The sequence below is a fragment of the Echiichthys vipera genome (genome assembly GCF_963691815.1).
Source record: "Echiichthys vipera genome assembly, chromosome: 9".
Lineage (NCBI taxonomy): Eukaryota > Metazoa > Chordata > Actinopteri > Perciformes > Trachinidae > Echiichthys > Echiichthys vipera.
Window position 1 is genome coordinate 19393609 of NC_139834.1, and position 21379 is coordinate 19414987.

General features: G+C 44.8%; 1 protein-coding gene across 1 annotated transcript in view; it reads left to right on the forward strand.

Annotated features, from left to right (window-relative positions):
- The window catches only part of rerea (arginine-glutamic acid dipeptide (RE) repeats a), a 96896-nt gene that overhangs the window by 22747 nt on the left and 52770 nt on the right, over positions 1–21379 (forward strand). The window contains exon 3 of the mRNA XM_083920781.1: positions 4510–4580. Within this exon, the coding sequence (XP_083776907.1) occupies positions 4510–4580 (71 nt within the window). The remainder of the gene's footprint in view (positions 1–4509; positions 4581–21379) is intronic.

Below are 21379 nucleotides of genomic sequence, written 5' to 3' on the forward strand. Positions count from 1 at the left end.
AGTACGGACTCTCTTGAGAGGCCCGTATAATGTGGTTCTGTATCGGTTTATTCTGCGCTATGCTAGAGCCCAATTAGCATAGCGCACCCCCAGCGCTACAAAGGCTAGCTGTCGATCAGTTTGCTGTTTCCAGTAAAGCCAACATGAGGGACAAGCCCTTGGAGTCATCTCATATTGAAACACAGCAGTGTGAATCTGTAGCCTGTCGCTAACTGAACAGATCTATTTTTAAAAAGCCCTCTCTGCTCTCACAATCCTCCCCACGCTAGAGACTCTGGGAAAAGGGCTTTTTAGTGAAATCCAACCACCTGCCGACTGTTAAATGAGAAAGTGTGGGCTAGCCGAGAGGGAAAGGAGAGGAGGAGGAGGAGGAGGGGGATGGGGTGGGGGTGTTGTCAAAGAGCCTCTGTTCTCCCCTAGGAGCTCAGTCAGCTGTAGGCCTGCCCTATTGTAGAGAGCTGATGGTATCGCTTGCCAGGTATTTCCCACTGCTTTTTCCAGTGAGAAGTAGGGTGAGTTATTTGGCTTGTGGATGAGGATGGAAAATTGTGGAAGAAGCAAAGTGTCCGCGTGTATCCTTTGAATGTCTGTCAGGCCACCCCCACTGGGACCTGCCCAGCAGGAAGTGGCACAAGGCAGCCTCGGCCATCAGCCGGACTCCCTCGCAGAGGTGCTGCGGTTGGTGTTGGATCAGTAATAGCACCAGTCTCTCTTTTTCTCCAAAGCTCTCGGCCTCTCTCGGCCATCCAGTCCCCTCACACCCCTGTGGTTCTATTATTGCATTCCTTGTGCTATTTAATTTTGGGATCAGTACACTCAAGGGGGGTAGCTTTGCAAAAGCTGTGCACTACTCTCCTGTGTGCCTGTGTTTGCGTGCGTGCACGTATGCGTTTGTGTGTTCTGCCAGTTTGAGCTAAGCACAACTTTTAACAATGCAGGTGCGTCCTGCCTCACGGCCAACACTCACCACCTGCAAGCACGACTTAAACAAACGCTCTTCTCGATTTAACAAGACTGCCTTGTATCCTAAAATACTTTCATATTCTTGCTGTGTTTAGCTGATCTCATTCAACAGCACTCCCCATCACTGTTTACAAAACACTGGCATATATGACTGTGCTCACAATGTGACTTTTCCATTGTTGGTGGCTCGTAAAAGAAAGCCAAGCTGATATTATCTGAGAACTCCCCCGCCCTCCCTTCTGCTGAAATTCTGCAGCAAATTAAACAGCATCTTATTTGCTTGATACAGAGAGAACAGGACACGGCTCTTTTGCAGAGTCTAGGTGTGTTTCAGATTGGAAATGCTTGGCAGCCGTAAGAGAATGGCTGGCTGAACAATGAGCCACAGCTGAGAAAACCGCTGCACGTGTATCATGAGGTTATGACAATGAATATTCTGTCACTTGAACTCAACGGTGAAACGGTGACTGCTGATCAGGTGTCAGTGAAGCACTCACGTCTGAGGCACGGTGCTCAGTAGCTTCATCATTATCTCCCAGTATCAACGTATTGAACTTTTGTCTTGCTCTATCTGTCTGGGTGGTGTGGCGGTCAGCAGTGGGTTGTAGGGCGGAGGAAGAGTAGAAGAGGTTCGACTCAGTGGCCCTGCTGTGGTTCTCCGTCCTACGGAGAAGGCTATGTCAGACCATCCAACGAGCACACTCTTGAACCCTTAAAAAAAAAAAAAGCCCATCCCCCCACAAAGACCCCCACCACAGCTAAACCTCTCGTCCCTCCCCTTCCCACTTCTCCACTTGAGCGAGGAGACCCACTTCCAAATGCACAAAATGGCAGGAATGTTTAACAAGCCAGGCAGACCCTGGAGGAACCGCATGGCCTGCTTCGACGAGCCCCCAGCCCCCCACCCCTACCCCACCCAAACCTCCCCGAGCTCCTTTGCCTCCTTTAAGTTCAAACCACACAGTCTGAAGCATTAACTGGGTTTTAACTTTCACATTCATTGAGAATCATGTTATAGTCACTCTCAGAGAAATGCCCTTGAGGTATTTTGACTTTCAGTGCCCCGGATGAATTCAAAGTGTTCATTCGACGTTCAAAGAATAGACTCGCTTGCTGTCTGTGAATGATTAAACTAGATCCCTGACTCAGTTTTTTTTCCCCACCACCACCTATCTTTTTTATTCTCGCTGTCTGTTCTTCATGCCTGTTGATGTGCTCTGGGGTGTAGACACAGAGATCTGGCCCTCCTAAACGAATGTGCCGATGAGGTGAAGGGACACTAAACCCTAATTCCCCCGATTTGACTCCTCCGAAACATGTCATCTCATTCAGATTAGTCTCTTTTGTTCTCGGCCCTCCCCCCACTACCTCCCTCTTGCTCCCTCCTCCTCCACCCGCTTCTCTGTTTCTCTCATATACTCTATGGTTTCTCTCCACACATGCGCGCGCACACACACACACACACACACACACACACACACACACACACACACACACACACACACACACACACACACACACACACACACACACTGTTTCTCACATATCACACAATAGCACTGATGGATATTTTCATTCATGTTATCTTGTAAATGACTTCCAGGGATGGTGTAGAGGAGGGAGAAAAGGAGAGAGTGGGGAAAAGCGAGAAGAGGACAGTATTGAGAAAGAGAGAGAGAGAGAGAGAGAGAGAGAGAGAGAGAGAGAGAGATAATGCGTCACTCAGAGCCAGCGAGGGCGATAACCCACCCCCCACCACTGTTAGAACAGCTCATTCAGCCAACAGCAGATAACAAGCCCACCCTAGGGTCACACACACACACACACACACACACACACACACACACACACACACACACACACACACACACACACACACACACACACACACACACACACACACACACACACACACAGCCTCTCAAAAAGACAAAAAACAAACAAAGCCTATGATGTCACAGACGCACTTGTACCTAACAGCTCCTCTACAAATGATATCCTGTGTGTCAGAGCCATTTAATATCTTTGCCACCCCTCTTTTCCTCTGCAAGTGGTAAGATAAACCACTGCAAGATCGATAACTCTGTTGACACAAACAAATAAATAACAGATGATGGCACTGCCCGTCACTGAAAAGCTAGCCCCTCATCTTTTGTTATGGAAAGTGTGGTCTTAAAGTCCTGCTGAAAGGAACAGCTCAGCATGCGTTTCAGTGAAATGAGCACCAGCAGTGCTGGTGTAAATCTCTACCTGTGGTGGATTTTTTTTTGTATCAAAGCTTACAGAGCTGCGCGCGTGTGTGCGCGCGCGTGTGCGCGCGCGTGTGCGTGTGTGCGCGTGTGCGCGTGTGCGTGTGTGCGTGTGTGCGTGTGCGTGTGCGTGTGCGTGTGTGTGTGCGTGTGTGTGTGTGTGTGTGTGTGTGTGTGTGTGTGTGTGTGTGTGTGTGTGTGTGTGTGTGTGTGTGTGTGTGTGTGTGTGTGTGTGTGTGTGTGTGTGTGTGTGTGTGTGTGTGTGTGTGTGTGTGTGTGTGTGTGTGTGTGTGTGTGTGTGGTAATGTAAGTAAGAGTGCTACCCTCCGTTGCACCAAACACCTTGCAAAACCAGCATTGGGAGCCGTCAAAGAGATTGTTGACTCGCTTCCATCTTTGTGTGATGTATTTTTCAATCAAATAAGTGTCAGTGTCTTTTAAAGCTTATTATTTCAACAGCTTATTTTCTCTCCGTTTGATCACACACCTGGTTTTGTGTGTCAGCTAAAAGAAAAGGTGAATGGGAGACTATTATGCTAATTTGCCTTTTTGTGGATTCAAATCTCTCTTTCTATAATAATTCTAACCCTTGGCTGTTTCTGGAAAGTACTGTGCCAGGCTTAGCAGTAACCATTAGACATGTCCCCCACCTCCTCTTTTTTTCCCCTTCTCCACAGAAGTGGCTGTGTGTTTTTGTCCTCTGCAGCGTGAATGTTTTTGTTAAGGAGATGAGGGTTCACGACCTGGCCATACCACCAGTCACATTCAATTTAACAGCACAGCCTGCCAGGGCCAGCTCCTAACACACACACTGTGAGGGGGCTAGTTTTAACACTTGTGAGGGTTATGTAATTTGGTAACATTTTAAAACATGAGAGGGCACATGGTGAGTTTTAGTTTTTTTTTTGTTTCAGTGCTAAGCTAACCCAAAGTAAACTAAACATACACAGGTGCAATGACAGAAGTTGTCATTTTTTAGGTTACAGTGATGACTGGGGGAGTGGAATGGGTTTTAAAGCCAGTATTACTCACTGGTGTATAAATGGAGTGGAACAATAACATAATTCCCCTTGGGCGTAATGTTTGCTTTGGAAAGGCAACCTTGTAGCACTCCAAAAGTCCTTAATCCTATTACTCGCATTCCAATTGAATTTGACTCAAGGAGAAAAATGTCTTTTAGGCAGAGGTAACAGCACCCAAAATAATATATTACTGAGTCTGGCTGCGTAAAAACATGAAAGCTTTGGGAAGTGTGAACATCTTCTTTCAAACTAACTTTTTTCTTCTTCTTTCTCAGATTGTGTGTACATCGAAAGTCGGCGGCCCAACACTCCCTACTTCATTTGTAGCATTCAGGATTTCAAGCTGGTGAGTACATTTTCACTTCCTGTCTATCCTGTTTTCTGCCCTTGTGTCCTGAAACTGGCCTCAGGTTCACCACTAGTTTTCATATTTTTGTCACACTTTGGTAGTCTGATGAGCGCTGAATACCAGTGATTGTAAAAATGTTTTAAAGTGTGGAAAAATAAAAAACCCTTTGAGAATCCGGCTTGAATATTAACCACCTTTCGCGATCCACTGGCGGTATAATAATGCTTGTAATGGAAATGAAGACCTTTGTCGATGCACTTAATTGATTTAATGAAGGAGACCATCACCACCAGTTTTCTATTGATTTTCTTACAACCTAATGTGGCCAAATTGCCTCTTTTGCTGAATAAAGAAAGAAATTAGATTTTAATTTGCTACAGAGGATGGCTGATTCATCAGGCTCAGTCAGTTTAGTGAAGTGCTGCTGGTTTACTCTGCAGTAGTACACCTAAAATGCACACACACACACACGCACACACACACACACACACACACACACACACACACACACACACACACACACACACACACACACACACACACACACACACACACACACACACACACGCACACGCGCACACACACACACACACATTGATTTTCCTGCATTCATTCTCTCTGTTTGCTAAAGGGGAAGTTCCATTTGACAGATTTGTCTTTGTTCATATTGAGGAAAAAGGATGTAACCTTGTGGTTTCAGAAATGCGTTTAAAGAGTTTGGCTTACTGTAGTCGACTGTAATGACACGCTGCACATCTTTTGGAAATCCTGAATGTCTCACAACTATCTGCAAGCCATTCAGATTCTTTTTTTTTCTTCTTTTTTTTAATCAATATAAAATCTTGAAGTGAAGAATTAACTGGGTAGAGTAATTGTCTGCATGTGGGATTTTTCTCAGGTCAGTGCAGCCAATCAAGTGTCTTTACTTGAAGAAATTAACCACAAAAAAGGCAACTACTGTAACTGTGAACTTAGCGGTGAAGCCTGCAATCGACTTATATTAACCTGTGCTTTGAAACTACCGTGAATGCTGAGCAGAACACACTTTGGTGCAGGATTGCAGTGATGTGACTTTATTGTGCAAAGACGTTTGGAATATGTCATTGATGGGTCCATGTTGCCAAATGAAGCGGCATCTAACCCTGCTGGAGCGAGCATAGTCTATCTTTAAACAGATTGGTTGTCTAAGCAGAGTGCAGAGGGCTCGTGAGTGGGTGAGGGGGGTGGGGGCAGGTCCCAGGGGGCCAAAGTAATGGCTGCCAACAGCCAGGGTGATGATGGGAGGTCAGCTCAGGGGCCACACACACACCACTTTTGGATAGGTGGACTTGGGTGTGCATTTATGTGTGTGTGTGTGTGTGTGTGTGTGTGTGTGTGTGTGTTTGTCTGTGTGTTTGTGTGTGTGTGTGCATTTGAGGTAGGTTTGTTGGCACTTAAGGTTCACCTGTGAATACGTTTGTGTGTGTGTGAAGGGCGGGCGGCTGTTGTGTGTAGAAGGGGTTTTAAGGTGAGCTGGAGGTCTTGCAGAGTGGAGGACAGCCAGGCCCTACAGCGGCAGGGCTTTAATCGGATTGCTGCTAGAGAGTGCTGAGGACGGCAGGAACCCCTCCTCGTGCGCACATATGTGCATACTCACACTCACAAAAACCCACGCACCTGCAACTTGATTTAGAGCGCCAGAAGAGGACTGGGGCAGACAGAGGTAATTGTCCAGGGAGGGAGAGAGAATTCTGGCTCCATTAGCTGACCCCTCTATCTCTCTTTCTCTTTCTCTCGGTGTGCCTCTCGCTCTCTGTTACTCCCTCCCCCCCATCCATCTGTAATTAATGAACAGCCATCTGCATGCCTGTATGTGTTTGAGCAGACTGTACCCTTGTCCTCCTATGTTAAAACAACAAGCCCCGCTGGCTCTCTAAACCAGTACAGCGTTTTTCAACAAGCTCACTTTGTAGCTCAAAAGATTGGCACAATGATAGCTCCATTGAAAACGCCTAATCTCTATTTACCATACTAGCGCAAAATCCTCTTTTAGGATGATAGCTGCTTTTGATTGTAATTTCACACAAGATGGTATCAAGAACCATCTTGCTGGCCAACCTCAAATCTACCCTGTCACCCTGCTCTCAAAACTGGGACACAGACTTGTGCCTTTGGGAGAGAAAAATGTTCATCTACTCATTCAGCTCCTTTGTGGGGAAACAATGGCCGGTGTAATCAGTGTAATTTCCTTCTCTTGCCACAATATATTGGAAAGGAGAGACAACAGGCAACTTGAGATCCATGTAAGTGAGCCACGCATTAGAGATCAGCGCATTCTCTTTATTTCCTACCGTCTCATCCGTCCTTACCTCTGTCTCCAACCCCCTCTTTTTCTTGCCGCACGAATTATCGATCAACCCCCCTCTGTGTGGGGAGCAACAGGGCTTTGGAGGCGCAGTAGAGGGGGAGGAAATTTCATTGGTTCTGAACCAAACAACCTCATCAATATTGCCCGTCTCGCACCCTTCTCCTTTTTCCTGTCTCTCTCTCATTCTCCTCCCTCAGTCTTTAGGCTATAACAGTCTCACTCGTGTACTTTATCTAATGACCTGTGAATCCAATTAGTGGTGTGTAGAAATCCTGAATGCGGCCATCAATCTCTCCTGCGCAGGGAAGAACAAGGATTGAAGTCCGCCTCTCTGTGTCTATATCTTTTTATAAATCTTTTTTTTTTTAATCTTACTGTGATTCCGAGTCTTGTTGCATATCATTCTGTACAGCACAGTCAATCAGCAAAAAACAGATGCAAACAAGAAAAATCCATTCTGCAGCATTATTGGGGTCATTTTGAACATTTTCACATCAATTCCCCTAGTTTGTTTACGCAACAGTGGCAGCTGCGGTGCCCACTGTAACCCCTGTGACATATTGATCGAGCCATATAGATTTCAGTCTACTGCCTTCCTCCTAAAATGTCTGCCCAAATACAGAGGTGACCGGTAGGAGGCCATTTTAACCGTCTGGGGTATTAAACAAGACAGTCAGTTATTATCTCTCTTCCATGCCCATGTTTAGATCATTAAAAAAAGGGGAAACATGTAACTTTGGCACTACGAGAGAAATAGGAAATGATGATGACGTGACACAACATAAAAGGTGAATTTAAACGAGGAAATAAAATTGCAGTTGTCACTACAAACGCACACAGAACGAGTGAATCAAGTGTATTTAAAAAAAAAACCAATCCCTCTGATTTGATCAATTAGGTCAATTTAGGGCCAACAATCCTCCTGTGTGTTTTCCCACAAGGGCTAGTTTCAGTTTACACACAGTGCCATGACCTTGTAATGTGTTTACAATCCATATTTGATGAGAATAATGCAGTGAGCAGGTCGACTGTAGACGTGTGTGTGCTTGTGTGTACATATTTTGTCTCTCTTGTTGTTATATTGATATGCAACGTATATCATGATGATGCAGTTAATGTATGTATGTATACATACATCTGTTTCACATGCACACTGTGTGAGTTGTGTGTTGTTTTGAGAGGAGAACCTGAAACAATAAACCACCTGACAGCGACTGAACAATCTCCAGCCATATTTGCCCACTGACCCTGGCTTCACCAATCCATCCTGCTTTTCTTACCTTGATTGTCTCCTCCGTCTCCATTTCTCTCCCTCTCACTCTCTCATCTGTCTGTTTCTACACCCCCCCATCCCCACTCCTCTTTATGTGCTGTCACTCACCTCCCTCCCTCGCTCCTCCCATCCCATGTTCTAGTCATTGTATCCATGTCCTCGACGCTCATTGACCCCTTGCCTCCCTCTCTGCTTGTATCTAACCTCATTTGCTGTTATTGGCCAAGTCAGCTGTGTTCCGTCCTCCCTCCTTCTCTCCCACCCCACATCCCTCTCTCTTACTCCCTCTACTTTCTCCCAGCACCTCCCTCTTTCACTAATGGAGTGATTGCAGCGTTTCTCCCTGTGGGACCGCGGGATCGAGGAGCCGAGTACACCAACACACACGCTAACATGCAGTATCTCTGTCACTCACTCACACTCACTAAAACACACACACACACACACACACACACACACACACACACACACACACACACACACACACACACACACACACACACACACACTTAATTAGATGTCATGTACAATGCAATTATCATGCCAGAAGTCCAGCTCATACAGTATGTTACAGGCCTGATCAGCTTAAAAGGATGAGGGATTTTCTTTGTCATATGGCCGTGTTGTGTGCGTGTGTGCACGCTGTAACCACTGGTAATCATTTTGTGCCCTTCATCGTTTTACAGTCGCAGTATAAAGCCATCTCAAGGTTGATTGTGCTCTGTTTGTACTGTGATATGTGTGCAAGCAGATCTGTGATAGGATTTGCTGTCTGGTGAAAATATGCTGTGATGGAGTGTTTTTTGTTTCTCAGCATTGTTAAATAACATGCCCACACATGCACACTGTAGGTGTGTGTATATGTCAGTCTAAGTGATAAGTGTTAAAACAATAGGTGTGTTGATAAAAAGGAAAAATTAGTTGACTATAAACCTTTCTGATCACTATTGTTAGTGCATTCCAGCTAACAGATTTTTTCCAATTTATTTTGTCATATCGCTCTTATTCTTATTTACTCTCTCTAAGCTGGGAAGTGTCAAATGAAACATAAATATTATTAAATTGCGTTTCAAAATTAGTGTCAACTCTGCATTTATTTGTTAAAAAAATTATTTTGGCTTCCGTTACAGTTAGTTAAATGTGTGATTTCCCCCGATGTTACCTAGGCATGTACAAAAACTATTTCACATGTCTCCTCTTGACAGCTGAACTTTTCTGGTGTTTGTGAAAAGATATCACCTCATTTATGTTTATGTAGAAGACTTGTTGAAACAATCAATGGGTAAACCAAAACACTTAAGAGCTTGATGATTGAAAATGGCAATTTGGCTTTCTCTATTTTCACTCAACATTGCAACATGGCACAATTATGTCTAGCACTATAATAGAATTTGCAGTTATGTTTTAATGATGCACAAAACACCACATTTTCGCTGCAGTAATTATCGAGCAACTCGTTTTGCAGTCATGTGTTTTAAATACAACCCAGACTTAAAACAATAGGCAAAATACAGAATAGTTGTAGTTAGATTTAAGTTGGCCCATATTGTTCACAACATCGATCAAGTGAGTGAGTGAGGGAGGGAGTGAGTGAGGGAGGGAGTGCGGGAGTGAGGGAGGGGCCACAGGTCAGAAATTAAATCCAGAATCCGTGCACAGATCATTTTCTGTGTTCTTCTACACCACTGGATAAAAGTGTCTACTTCGCTGTGTTGTTGTGGCGTCTGTACTACCACACGACACATCCCGCTGAGAGCTACATCCAATCAGGGCCTCTTTCTACTCGGCTAAACGGCCTCTTGAGTGACTCACATACAAATTAGGGGCATTTTTGGCGAGATAGACCCACCTCATTCAGGGTAGTCGACCATAGTGGAAACACACCTAATGGTGCAAGATCCCATACAATTATATGAATAACATTATTACACACATAAACTTGATTGTGATTTCTTACTAACATCAATAGTTCTTAGTGTCATATTTCCATGTGTGGTTACATGTGTATTTAAATGCATGTTTGTGTTGGATGGATAAAACAGCGTTGCTTTCCCAGTTGTCAAGTAAACATGTGTATACCTCCACTACACACATACAGACACAGACACAGACACAGACACACACACACACACACACACACACACACACACACACACACACACACACACACACACACACACACACACACACACACACACACACACACACACACACACACACACACACACACACACACAAAATGCTAATTGTATCTCACACAACTGTTTCCTGATGGTTTTAGCTGGTGCTTATCATACAGCCCTGGAAAATGCCACATATTCAAAGCCCATAATTAAAATGGTTTGATAAAGATGCAAATATATGTGCATAAATATGGATGCTTAACACATGCAGTTATTAGGTTTTCTGTGGACCCTGAGTACAGTCCTAATGGAATCCAAAGTGCTGAGAATTAGCTTAACAATGAGATCTACTAGCTAATTATGTTGCGCCTAGCTTGTCTGCACATTCAGATCCATGCAGAAAATATCACTTCATGTACAATGTAGCATAAGTGGAGTTCCCCGCCATCCTTCTGATCCTCCATCTCCTCCCTTTATATAAAGCTGCAATGTCAAAGTGCTCTCTGATGCATGCAGCAGTGAGTCAGTGAAAGGAGAAACGTCAGACTGTAATGCACAACCTGTGCATTTCTTTCACCAAAAAGTCTCTGATTGGTGCTGAGCTATTGAGGCTGATAGTAAAGGGTTCACTAGACAGGCATCACTTGTCTCTTGTCACTGCCTAGAAGGCTGAGTTCCCTCTTTTTATCTTCTCGTTTCTCTCTTTGCGACCCCCCACCACCCCACCCCCACTGAACATTTTGAAATGCAATTATGGATCAGTGAGCACCGCCATCAGTCGCACTTCTTGTTAATATTTATCGAGTAGAGCAGCAGCCGCTGCCACCTCTTGAGAGAGGGGCGCTACCCTCATTAGGGGCAATTGTGTGTGTGTGTGTGTGTGTGTGTGTGTGTGTGTGTGTGTGTGTGTGTGTGTGTGTGTGTGTGTGTGTGTGTGTGTGTGTGTGTGTGTGTGTGTGTGTGTGTGTGTGTGTGTGTGTGTGTGTGTGTGTGTGTGTGTGTGTGTGTGTGTGTGTGTGTGTGTGTGTGTGTGTGTGTGTGTGTGTGTGTGTGTGTGTGTGTGTGTGATCACTTCTTTCTTTCATTCTATTGTCCACTCAGCTGCTTTAAGCGAGCTGGTGCATTTTACAGACATGAAAATGTGGAGGTGCAGACTTTCACAATTGTGTGTGGAGCTGTCTTAAGTGTCTGCTTTCTGTGAGGAAGCAGCCTTGACAAGGGCATCTAGGCGTCCATAGACATGGCCGACCAGCTGAGCTTGCTACAAGCAGTTTGATTGAAGCATTCTGCTTGTAATGTTCCTCATTGAGTAGCAGCCTTAAAGCAATAGAACCACAGCACAACAGCTACTAAACCCTGAATGGCTGTTCATTGTCACTTATACTACAAAAGGAAAACGGTGCAGAAATATGTTGCTGATATTAACTGTGGTAGGCTTGAGCAGGTTAACACATGAACTGGAGTATTTTTTTTCAATCTGAACAAACTAATGTTCAGATTACTTCCATTTATTTGACAAATATCCCCCTCCCCTCATAGTTGGCTGTGACCAGACCCTGTGAGTAAAGGATTTCTTTAACTGTTGCTTTGGCAGTATCGGGTGACTTTCCCCATTATGACCATGTTGATTAATGCTCCTCTATGGGGACATATGCAGCCCCTTCCATTCCCTCCCTCCTTCCCTGTCTCTTCACACAAGGAATTTCATTGAGGTGAAGCTATTAATGCTGTTCCTTGTGATGGCATTGGGTAATTTAGCTGAGGTGTCGGGGTCACTTACTGCAGCAGCTGCTGCTGTTTTTATGCAAGCATGTTCTCAAGCTGACACAATCTGCAAGACTGACAAGTGCTAGTCCTTCTCTGGTGTCAGTTTGTAAGCTCGATGCATTTCTCAAATCAGATGGAGACGGGCACGCAGCTCTCAGACAGCTACACAGCTCTGTCTCTCTTTGGGGAGGCAGGTAAGATTGATTGTCCACAAGAGCGCAGCGATGAATAAATAAAGCAACACAAATGGCAAGGTTGAGATAACAACAAAGTTCAGACTCAGTGAGTGCAGGAGGCTGTATTCAGCTCAGCTCGTGGGTATTAAACCAAACCTACCCAACCCTCCCCCTGGCTCCTTGCTTCTATTCTCCCTCATATCCCCCTCTTTTCATCTTTTTGGACAGATAACACTTTTTTCTCTCACCCTCACTGCCCTCCCTGTGCATTAGCTAAATGCTGCTATGGAAACTAGGTGTTCAGCCAATGGGATGATCTCTTTCTCTCGGATTGAAGATGGGAGGGCTGGGAAGTGGAGACAGACTGAAATCAAAATGGGGTTTTGTGTGTGTTTTTATGAGTGGTGATTACCTTCCCAGATGGAGAGGGTGCGGCCTCCGGACAGTGGGGGTTGCACGGGCTGAAAGGCCAGGCTAGCAGCCATAGCATTTTCATAAGACTCTTTAAAAGCTCAATCAATAGCCACCTCTTTGACCCACCACTGCTAAATTATTCAGCAGAGAAGCCTTTCGTCCACTCTTCCCCCTTGGAGTTTCATTAGTTGAATTTACTTACTACCAGCCTGGGTGCATCTCACACACACACACACACACACACGCAGATGCGTGCAAATGTGTCAAGTCATTTGTCAGTCACAGATGACATTGGGGCCTTGCATATATATCCAAGTGCTAATTTCACCCCTTGTTGCTAAATTGTTTAAATATTCAGCAGCTCTTTTAAGACACTTTTCTTTTTTTTTCTGGCATATCACAAGTGCAAACGTCTCCTCTGATGTCTTCACTAACATCTGAAGCAAATTCACTGCAAGCCGGAGTGAAGCACTGCATTTTTATCTTTAAAGCAGAAGAGCAAACACAGTGCTATCTTCTTTGGCACCTTCTTTGATGAGAAAGTGGGGAAATGTAGCTAAGGGCGCGCTCACACTATCCTCCCGGACCGAGACCCGGACTTTAGGGTACTTGTCCCCCCTCCCTCTCCCCCCGCGCCCCAGCCCCGTTTGTACTCACACTACCAGGGCCTCGGCCAAGGCTTCTTGCTGTCCATACGCCTTCAAGCCGTAACACGTCACACGCATTGATCGCGTGTGTGTGGCTTTGTTTACAAATCTTTCCACAGACAGTTTTTGTGCGTCTTGTCGACTGTTTTTGAATCTTTTCATCCGACCAAATCTGCAGTAAACACTCCACCTCCGCATCACACCAACATGAACCTTTCACCGCCATTGTTGTTGTTGTTAAATGTCCGCGCATGGTCCATCCTTCTATTTACATGTCCGAACAGGCGGACATAACGCTACTGCCGTAGGGCTCGTGCTCGTGCGCGTACACGTGCGCACGCTCGTGCTCGTACATGTGCAAACGGCTCCGCTAAAGCCCACCTATTTCAAGCGGGCCGTGGCGGCCCAGCTGGCCCCAGTTGAGCGCGGAGCGGGTGCGCTCACACTACTTAAAGGTACTAGGCTTTAGCTGAAAAACCGGTTTTGGCCGCGGCCAAAAGGATAATGTGATCACGCCCTAAGACGTCAAGAAAGGCAGGTAAATTTGACGCTCAAAATCTACAAGGCTTCCAACTCGGCCGTTTCTATGAAAAATAATGACGGGGCTGTTTAATTACCTGACCAGGTCGTCCTTTGAAATTAAAACAGTTGACTCCTCCGTAGGGGGTTGCATGCTAAATTAGAGGGTGAAGGGTCCTTTGAAGTAGGCTAATTTTCATATTGTCCAACAATCCCTGCCGCTATATGGCTTTTACAGTAGGTACCACAGAATTGCAGATGAATCCCTTCATTATTTCTTTGCTTGACATTTTCAGCTCTAAGACTTACAGGTAGTATATAGTACTTATTGCCTGACCACCCAGTGCTTAGTGTAGTAACCAGACACTAAACATGTTTGCGTGGATTGGTCAAGCTTTAATTGGATTGGCTTTTGCTCTGAAAATGGACAGCTAATTTTACCCCACCTCCTCATCCTCTCCCACTTTACGTTTCCACTTTGCTCCTGTCCCCTTTTTTCCTCCTTTCCACCCTCCACTTTTGCTCTCTCTCAGCTTAAGTGGGTATCTGGCGTGCCTCACCGCTAGTTCTCAGCTCAGCTCAGTGTAATTTCCAGCTTGTCCAATGTGTGACATGCCAATAAAAAAAAGTATGAGCGCGAACAGGAGAGGAGGAGGGGCGAGGAGAGGGTAATGCTGTGGAAGTGGAGATTTACAGTGGTATCGGGTTCACACGCTTCTACTAGGGGCCTATTTCCCTCCTCTCTCCTTCTTGCTCTGTTAAAGAACACATGGTGCAAATTAACTCTCACCAGTAGAGAGAGCAAAGGGAGGAAGGAAAGAGGGAAGAAGGGCAAGGGCATTGGTCAGAGAGAGAAGCGGACACGAGAGGAGGAAATTTCAGGGATTGCTGTGAGGTCTGAGGAATGTCGACACTTTGTACCTCGTAGCCCGCTGCCTCACACGGCCCTTAAAACAACAGCACCATCACCACAGGCTGCCATCTCCAGCTGCTCCCCTGCAGCAGCACCGAAATCTCACACAGCCCCTCTCACGTCCTGTACATGTGTTACAGCTTGACTCACTGCTTGCTTTATCTATTCTCTATCTTTGAACGCTTGTTTATCTAGTGCAACGCAACACATATGCTCATGTTTTAATCATGAAAGGGGAATATGAATATGATGCTCTTGTATGACATTTATCCAAGCACAATGCTGTCCACTCAGGAAATATGACAAGAACATCCTCTCTTAAACCTAGGAACCTTATCAGTCATGTCATCACGCTTTAGACACCGTTTTTAGAGAGAGAAAAGGGGTATAAAAGCTGGACAAACATTTTTTTTCCAGATTTGCATTAATGACAAATTTAGACCGGTCTTTCCTGGGAAACAGAAGGAGAATTGTATGTTTTCTGTTCAGTGCGTCACATTTCCGCCCACAGTGGCTGTGACTGCCGTTGCATGTGCTTTGATGGGCGAGTCTAAATTGTGTTTGCCCGTCTGTCACCGCCGATGGATCACATGGACCAAGGGAACCACAGCTGTGAGGGCTTGGGGGACGCTTCACCACACATGCACACACACACTTCATTTATTCTGCGTATAGGTGTTTGTGCATTTTTGTAACTTGCACTAAAACATTACACACTTCATTATCTGTTAACCCTCCAGTCCTCTGTCTTGCTTACCACAAAACATCCAGTCCAAACCTCCAGACTATATATATATATATATATATATATATATATACATATATATATATAAATACCTCAACCCCCCATCTCCTTCCCTCTCAGCCTCATTTCTCTCCCGAACATCATCTCTACTGAGATTTCACGCTACTACCAGTTGATTTTATTGTTGCCTCGATCCTTAAACAGTGCGCTATGAAGCAGCATAAACACTATCCGCGATGGTAAAGACATTTCCTGCCATCAAAGGGCCGAGCTGTGCTATCCCCTTAGTAGCTGTATTCATTTCTGCTCCCGCCACGCTCAAACGCTCTTTGTTCTTCTCTTTATAGGAATGTACTTAACAGTTTGGCAGTGTTGTGTTTGTGAACAGAGACGCCTTTGTTCCAGCAGGCAGTTAACACTTGTGCACAGAGCAGAGGGAGGAAATTCTGCGTTATTAAGCCTACTGTTAAATTAGCTTAAGCACTATCTTAATGAAATGATTAAGAAAATACAGACCTCCCCTAAGTCCCTTTTTTTTTTGTACAGTTGTCAAATCCCCATGTCTTTTATCCAATGACTTCTCCTCTAGCCCTATACAGTTGCTGCAATGCAAGGCAATCTGGGTTTGGAGCTTTGTTTGACGTGCTGCTTAATTTCCTATTCTTACTCACTCTGGAGCTAATTGAAATAATCAGAGCATTTTAAGTACATTTTTTTTGTATGTGTTTGGTAGGACTAACACAGTCAGCTATATAGACTTTCTACTGCAGCATCACGACAAGCTAACCTTGGGCTATTGAGCTTAACAGCCCATTTATAGATCGCCATAATGCCCTTCCCATTTGAGGGTGAATAACTCTTTATAGGATCCCATCATTATCTCCTTTCATATCTTACAGCATTCCTCACCTTCTTCCATGGTATTTCTCCTCTTCTTCTCCTTCCTCTCCTCTACTGTCGGCGCCTTGTGATGAATCTTGTGCCTCAAGGCATTGTGGTTGGGAAGCGATTTGGGCCTGTTTCTGATGGTGACCCAGCACATGGGCACGTCGAAATCAGTTCACACACCAGCTAGAAAGGACACCAGGGGGACGACTACAATTCCTACTTCTGTCTCCTACCTTCACCCCCACTCTTCACCAGGTGAAATGAAATGATTTAATGCGCAGTGCCCTGTCGGAGTGGGTAATGGAGTTTGCGGATGAGTGTGGAGGGGTGCTGGAGGTGATTGAGACACCCGTCTATCTAGGTGCACTCATTGTATAAACAGCGACCTCTCCTCCTCTCCTTCCTGCAGAGGAGGGGCAAGATACACAAACTTACAAACAAACACACCGCAATGGAACTTACACTTCTCTTGTTGTAGACTTGAGACAGTACCTGTAGGGGATTAATGGAGCTTTGAAGCAGCTAAATGAGTATTTCATGTAGATTCATTTAAGTCTTTCAGATCACACAACTGAAATAAAGTCACTTTGAGACTTTCTAAGAGGTTATATTCTAGTATAAAACAAGTACTTATTCAAACAGTGAAAGGTACAGAGGGAGAATATTGATTACTACTATTGATCAAACTCAGTGTCCTTGCTCTCCCCCCTCGTCTTTGTTTGGGCTGTTAACATTTTACATGTTGTAGAGCCCCCTTTATCAACACACTCACTTCCAGTCCAAAGATAGAAGTATTGGTTATCCTTAAGAGAGCACAATTTAACAGCTCTGCTCTAGTGCGGATGACTGTTTGAGACTCCTGCTTCACTCAGGACAAAGCAGCAAGTGGCCATAATTAGGTGCAAACTGTTTGCTGCCATGCTAAAATACCATTTAAATGCCAAACGGCAATGAGGGTGTGTATAATATGTGGGATCTCTGGCCTGTCGCAGTAGACTCTCTGCTGGATTGTTGCTGCCTCCAGAGAGAGGTTACACAGAGATAAGTGGTCATTCTTGTGGCATCGGCCTACACTGCCCTCGGTAGCTCATCAGCGAGGGCTCCCCCATCCAAAACCTTTAGTACTCCACCAGCTATTGTTAGCAGAGATGCTATCTGGTAAACAGTATATAGAGTATAGGTATTTAAGTAATTAATGTGTAAGTGTGTGCAGATGAGCCAAGCTCAGCTTTTAGTGTAGTGTATTCACTGTGTTGCTTTGCTCTCACCTCTGAGATTTTTTTATTTTTTGTTCCCCATCCCATCTGCACACAACTGATTTTAGGCATTTGATAAAGTCTTTTGTCTATGTAGCACTGACACCACTCTGTGCTGTTTCATTTAACTGCTCTGACTTTAGTGGGCTAGCTGCTGCTGTGAGTGCAGCACTGCAGGCCCATATAAGGAGTGTGTATCAGCTTTGTGTGGTTCTGCACAGAATCACAAGGTGTCTGGAGCCCACCTGTCAAGCCAAACCACAGCCATCTTTAGCACCAGCCTGACAAAAACCACCAGAGCACAGCGGGCTGCATGCCAGCCTGCCAATGTGCTATGCTAACATGCTATAACAGTGATGTTTATTATGGTAATATGTCATGCTACGGTTGCAGTCATTGGTTGCCTTGAATGAAAAGAGGCAGTGTTTTCACGGGGCTGGTGAAGCAGCCGCTGAGCTTTATAGCCTTGAAAGTAAAGCAAGGCTACACATCCCTACCAAAGACTTGTGTGCGCGTGCGTGTGCGTGTGTGTGCGTGTGCGTGCGTGTGCGCTGGCATCACTGTGTGTGAGCAGCGTGTGTAATCAGTCCTAGCTGGCGGGCTCAGAGGGAGAGGTGGAATCAATGCAGTAGGCTATGAAGAGAGGAGAGAGAAAGGAGGGGAGGGAGGGAGGGAGGAGGCTGATCAATATCATAGCAGCAGGGTGGGGTAATATCCACTTCATGCAGTGCCGCCACAAACGGGGAGGATTGTGGGAGTGAAGTGGGGGGAGAACAGGAGAAGAACAGAAATGAGAGGGGAGAGGTATAGGCAACGGTAAAAAGATGCAAATCTCCGTGGCACCAGTAAACAAGAGGCTTTGTGTCAATCACCAGATGAAGTGGCACATTTAGCATTCTTCTCTCTCCCTCAGCCATTCCAACACTGCTGGGGATTGTTTGCTCGGCAGCTGCTTGCCCATTGGTCCAGGCAGGTGAAGGGGCGTGGCTGTGTGGCGATAATGTATGGGCTGCCATGGCAATGATACCCGCTGTTTAAGAGAGCCATCAATAACCCCGCCCTGTTATATTCCACAGACTGTTAGTCAATGTCAGCTGGATCATTCCATCATCAGCCTATCATACCACTCTCTGCACACAATATATTACAAGCATCCACTCTGTTACAAAGAACCAGCTGTAAGAACACCAAATCACCCTCCACCCAAGGACAGGTGGATGTCAATCACACCTCCACAGTGGAGGAGGAAAGGCGAGAAACTGCCAACAAATCCGACTATATTCACACATAAGCTGTAGCACATAAAGCTCTCTCTCTCTCTGCTGTCGTTTGAGGTGCGCCGTAACCAGTTCTTATGCTGATGCTGATTGCATGGTATGGTGAACTGTGTCTCCTTTCTGCTTGATTTAACTTCAAAGCCGTGACTGGGCTGTGGCGAGCAGGCTTCGCATAGCTGCTTAGAGCTGGGGGACAGGATGTGATGGCGGACAACTGAACTGTACACTGTAAACGGACACTTCCTCTGCGGTGGGTAGGAAGTCCCCACCAAACCTTATGTTCACACTGGGGTGCACAGATCATCTATGTGGGGTGGGGGGGTGGGGGGGCACATTCCATGGTTTTCCTCCCAATGTGTTTGTGCATTTATTCTGCTGTTCCTGTATATTGCCCTGAACATGCTGTTACAACTAATTACATTGACCTGGCCTCTTATCTCACACACCATACAGTCATTTTTTAAAGACAGAGGTAGTGTGTGTTTCTCTCTGTGTATGTGTATGTGTCACCTTTCAGAGATGGTGGCAGGGGCAAGTGAGGGGTGAAAGTGAAGCATTAGGTGACTTGCAGAGAAGAAAGCTCTCACTCTCACACAGCGCTGACCTCTCTGTCTTTTCTTTCTTTCTCTGCTTCCCTCATTCACTGGGGGTAAACAGTCATCCCTCTCTTCTCCCTGACAGAGTGAGCTGAGGCAAGTAATTTCTCCGTCTACAGCAAAATCCTTTACCTCCCTTACCCAGCGCTGGATGCTGCTGCACAAAGCAAATGCAGTCTGAGCCTGTGTTCCTGTGTGTGTGTGTGTGTGTGTGTGTGTGTGTGTGTGTGTGTGTGTGTTCGGGCTCAAAGTATGCCTTTTGATTTACAGGCACACACACAGATAAATGGGCGGAGAGAGCTTTGATGTGCCTCGGTTGCAGAGAGTAGAGATGTTGGTGTGTTGTTCAACCTCTTTGTCTCGCGCTCCCTCTCGGTGGGTGCTCTATTTGTTATAGTGTGAACGATAACCAATGCGTCTGACATACCATGCTCATCATGACTCCAATGATTTCCCCATGTTCTACATTCATTGAGCAATTGTTTACTTTAACCCTATGTTTTATTGTATAACAGTTTGGAAAGTGAGTAGCAGAGACATCACAAGGGGCTGCAGTTAATTAGCAGGGATTAAAAATCAGGACATGATACTTTGTCAGATTTAGATGCTCACACACTGATCCTATATAGAAATCATAGATCAATCTAAACCCTACTGCTTTAATCTTCTTAAGGAATGAATGATGGAGGACATCAGCGGGTTCTTAAAGTGTCGACAGAAACAGTAAAATGTGTGTAAAAGTATTTTTCCACCGGCAGTTGTGTTCACAGCATGTCGGCTCAGCTAATGCAAACAGGGTGTGCAAGGTGTTTCATTGTTTCTTCCTTACTAAATCAATAATTTATACCTTCCCAGGCCTTTTATCTTGCTCTTACACCACCCATTTCCAGTTTCAGAACATTAATCAGTTATATCTAATTAAAAACACATTTGTTTACATCCCTTTTAGGGGCATCTTTTAATTATTTTCTTAATTTACTTCTATTTTTGTTTGCCTCATGCTGCCTTTTATACCATACACCCACTTGACAGTTTTAGATAAAGAAAAAAGGCAAAACATCCCTTGATTTGTATGCACTAGAAAAAATGTAAAAACCTCTAGTGGTGAGTGAATTGCGTAGGAGGAATACATAAAAAATTCAAATAATGATACTATAACAGAGACATGAACAATTCAACCTTTCCCATCAATTTAAAAAAATGCTTTTGGATTTCCTAACTGAAACCAGATTTTGTTTATACTTATAATGCTGGAATTAAATAAAAAAAAGAGAGAAAGAATTAGACGATGAAAGTAAGATTTCAGTGTCTTTTTTTAAGTTATAAAGCAGTGTGCTATATAAATACTGTGAAGGTATCAAAATGCTCAAATACACACAGAACAAGCGACCAGGACTTCTGTATGGTTGTGATGTCACAACTCTACCATATATATGTAGAAAGAGCCGTTACATTCATTCCCTGGCTGCAGTGATGTGTAGAGGTACTGAGAATGCAGATGCGCAACACCCCAAAACGCTCACAGATCAGAGCTCGATGGACTTTTTTAAGGAGGGGGGGGTTTAAAGAGACAGGTGCTAAAACTAAGTGTTTCAGACAGAGGATGAATACAGACAGAGAAAATTGTGTTTTTTGAACATTAAAGCATGTAAACGTGTTCAAGTAGAAACCCAAATTATGAACCTGAATATTAGCATAATATCCCCCATTTTAAATTAATTTTTTAGGAAGAAATATTTTTCAAATGAACTCATATTTGTATTCATGACACTCTCAGAAACTCCATCCATAATCATGTTATAATATGACAGCCGTTATTGCCAGTCTAGACTGAGAGTCATGCAGTACAACTCCT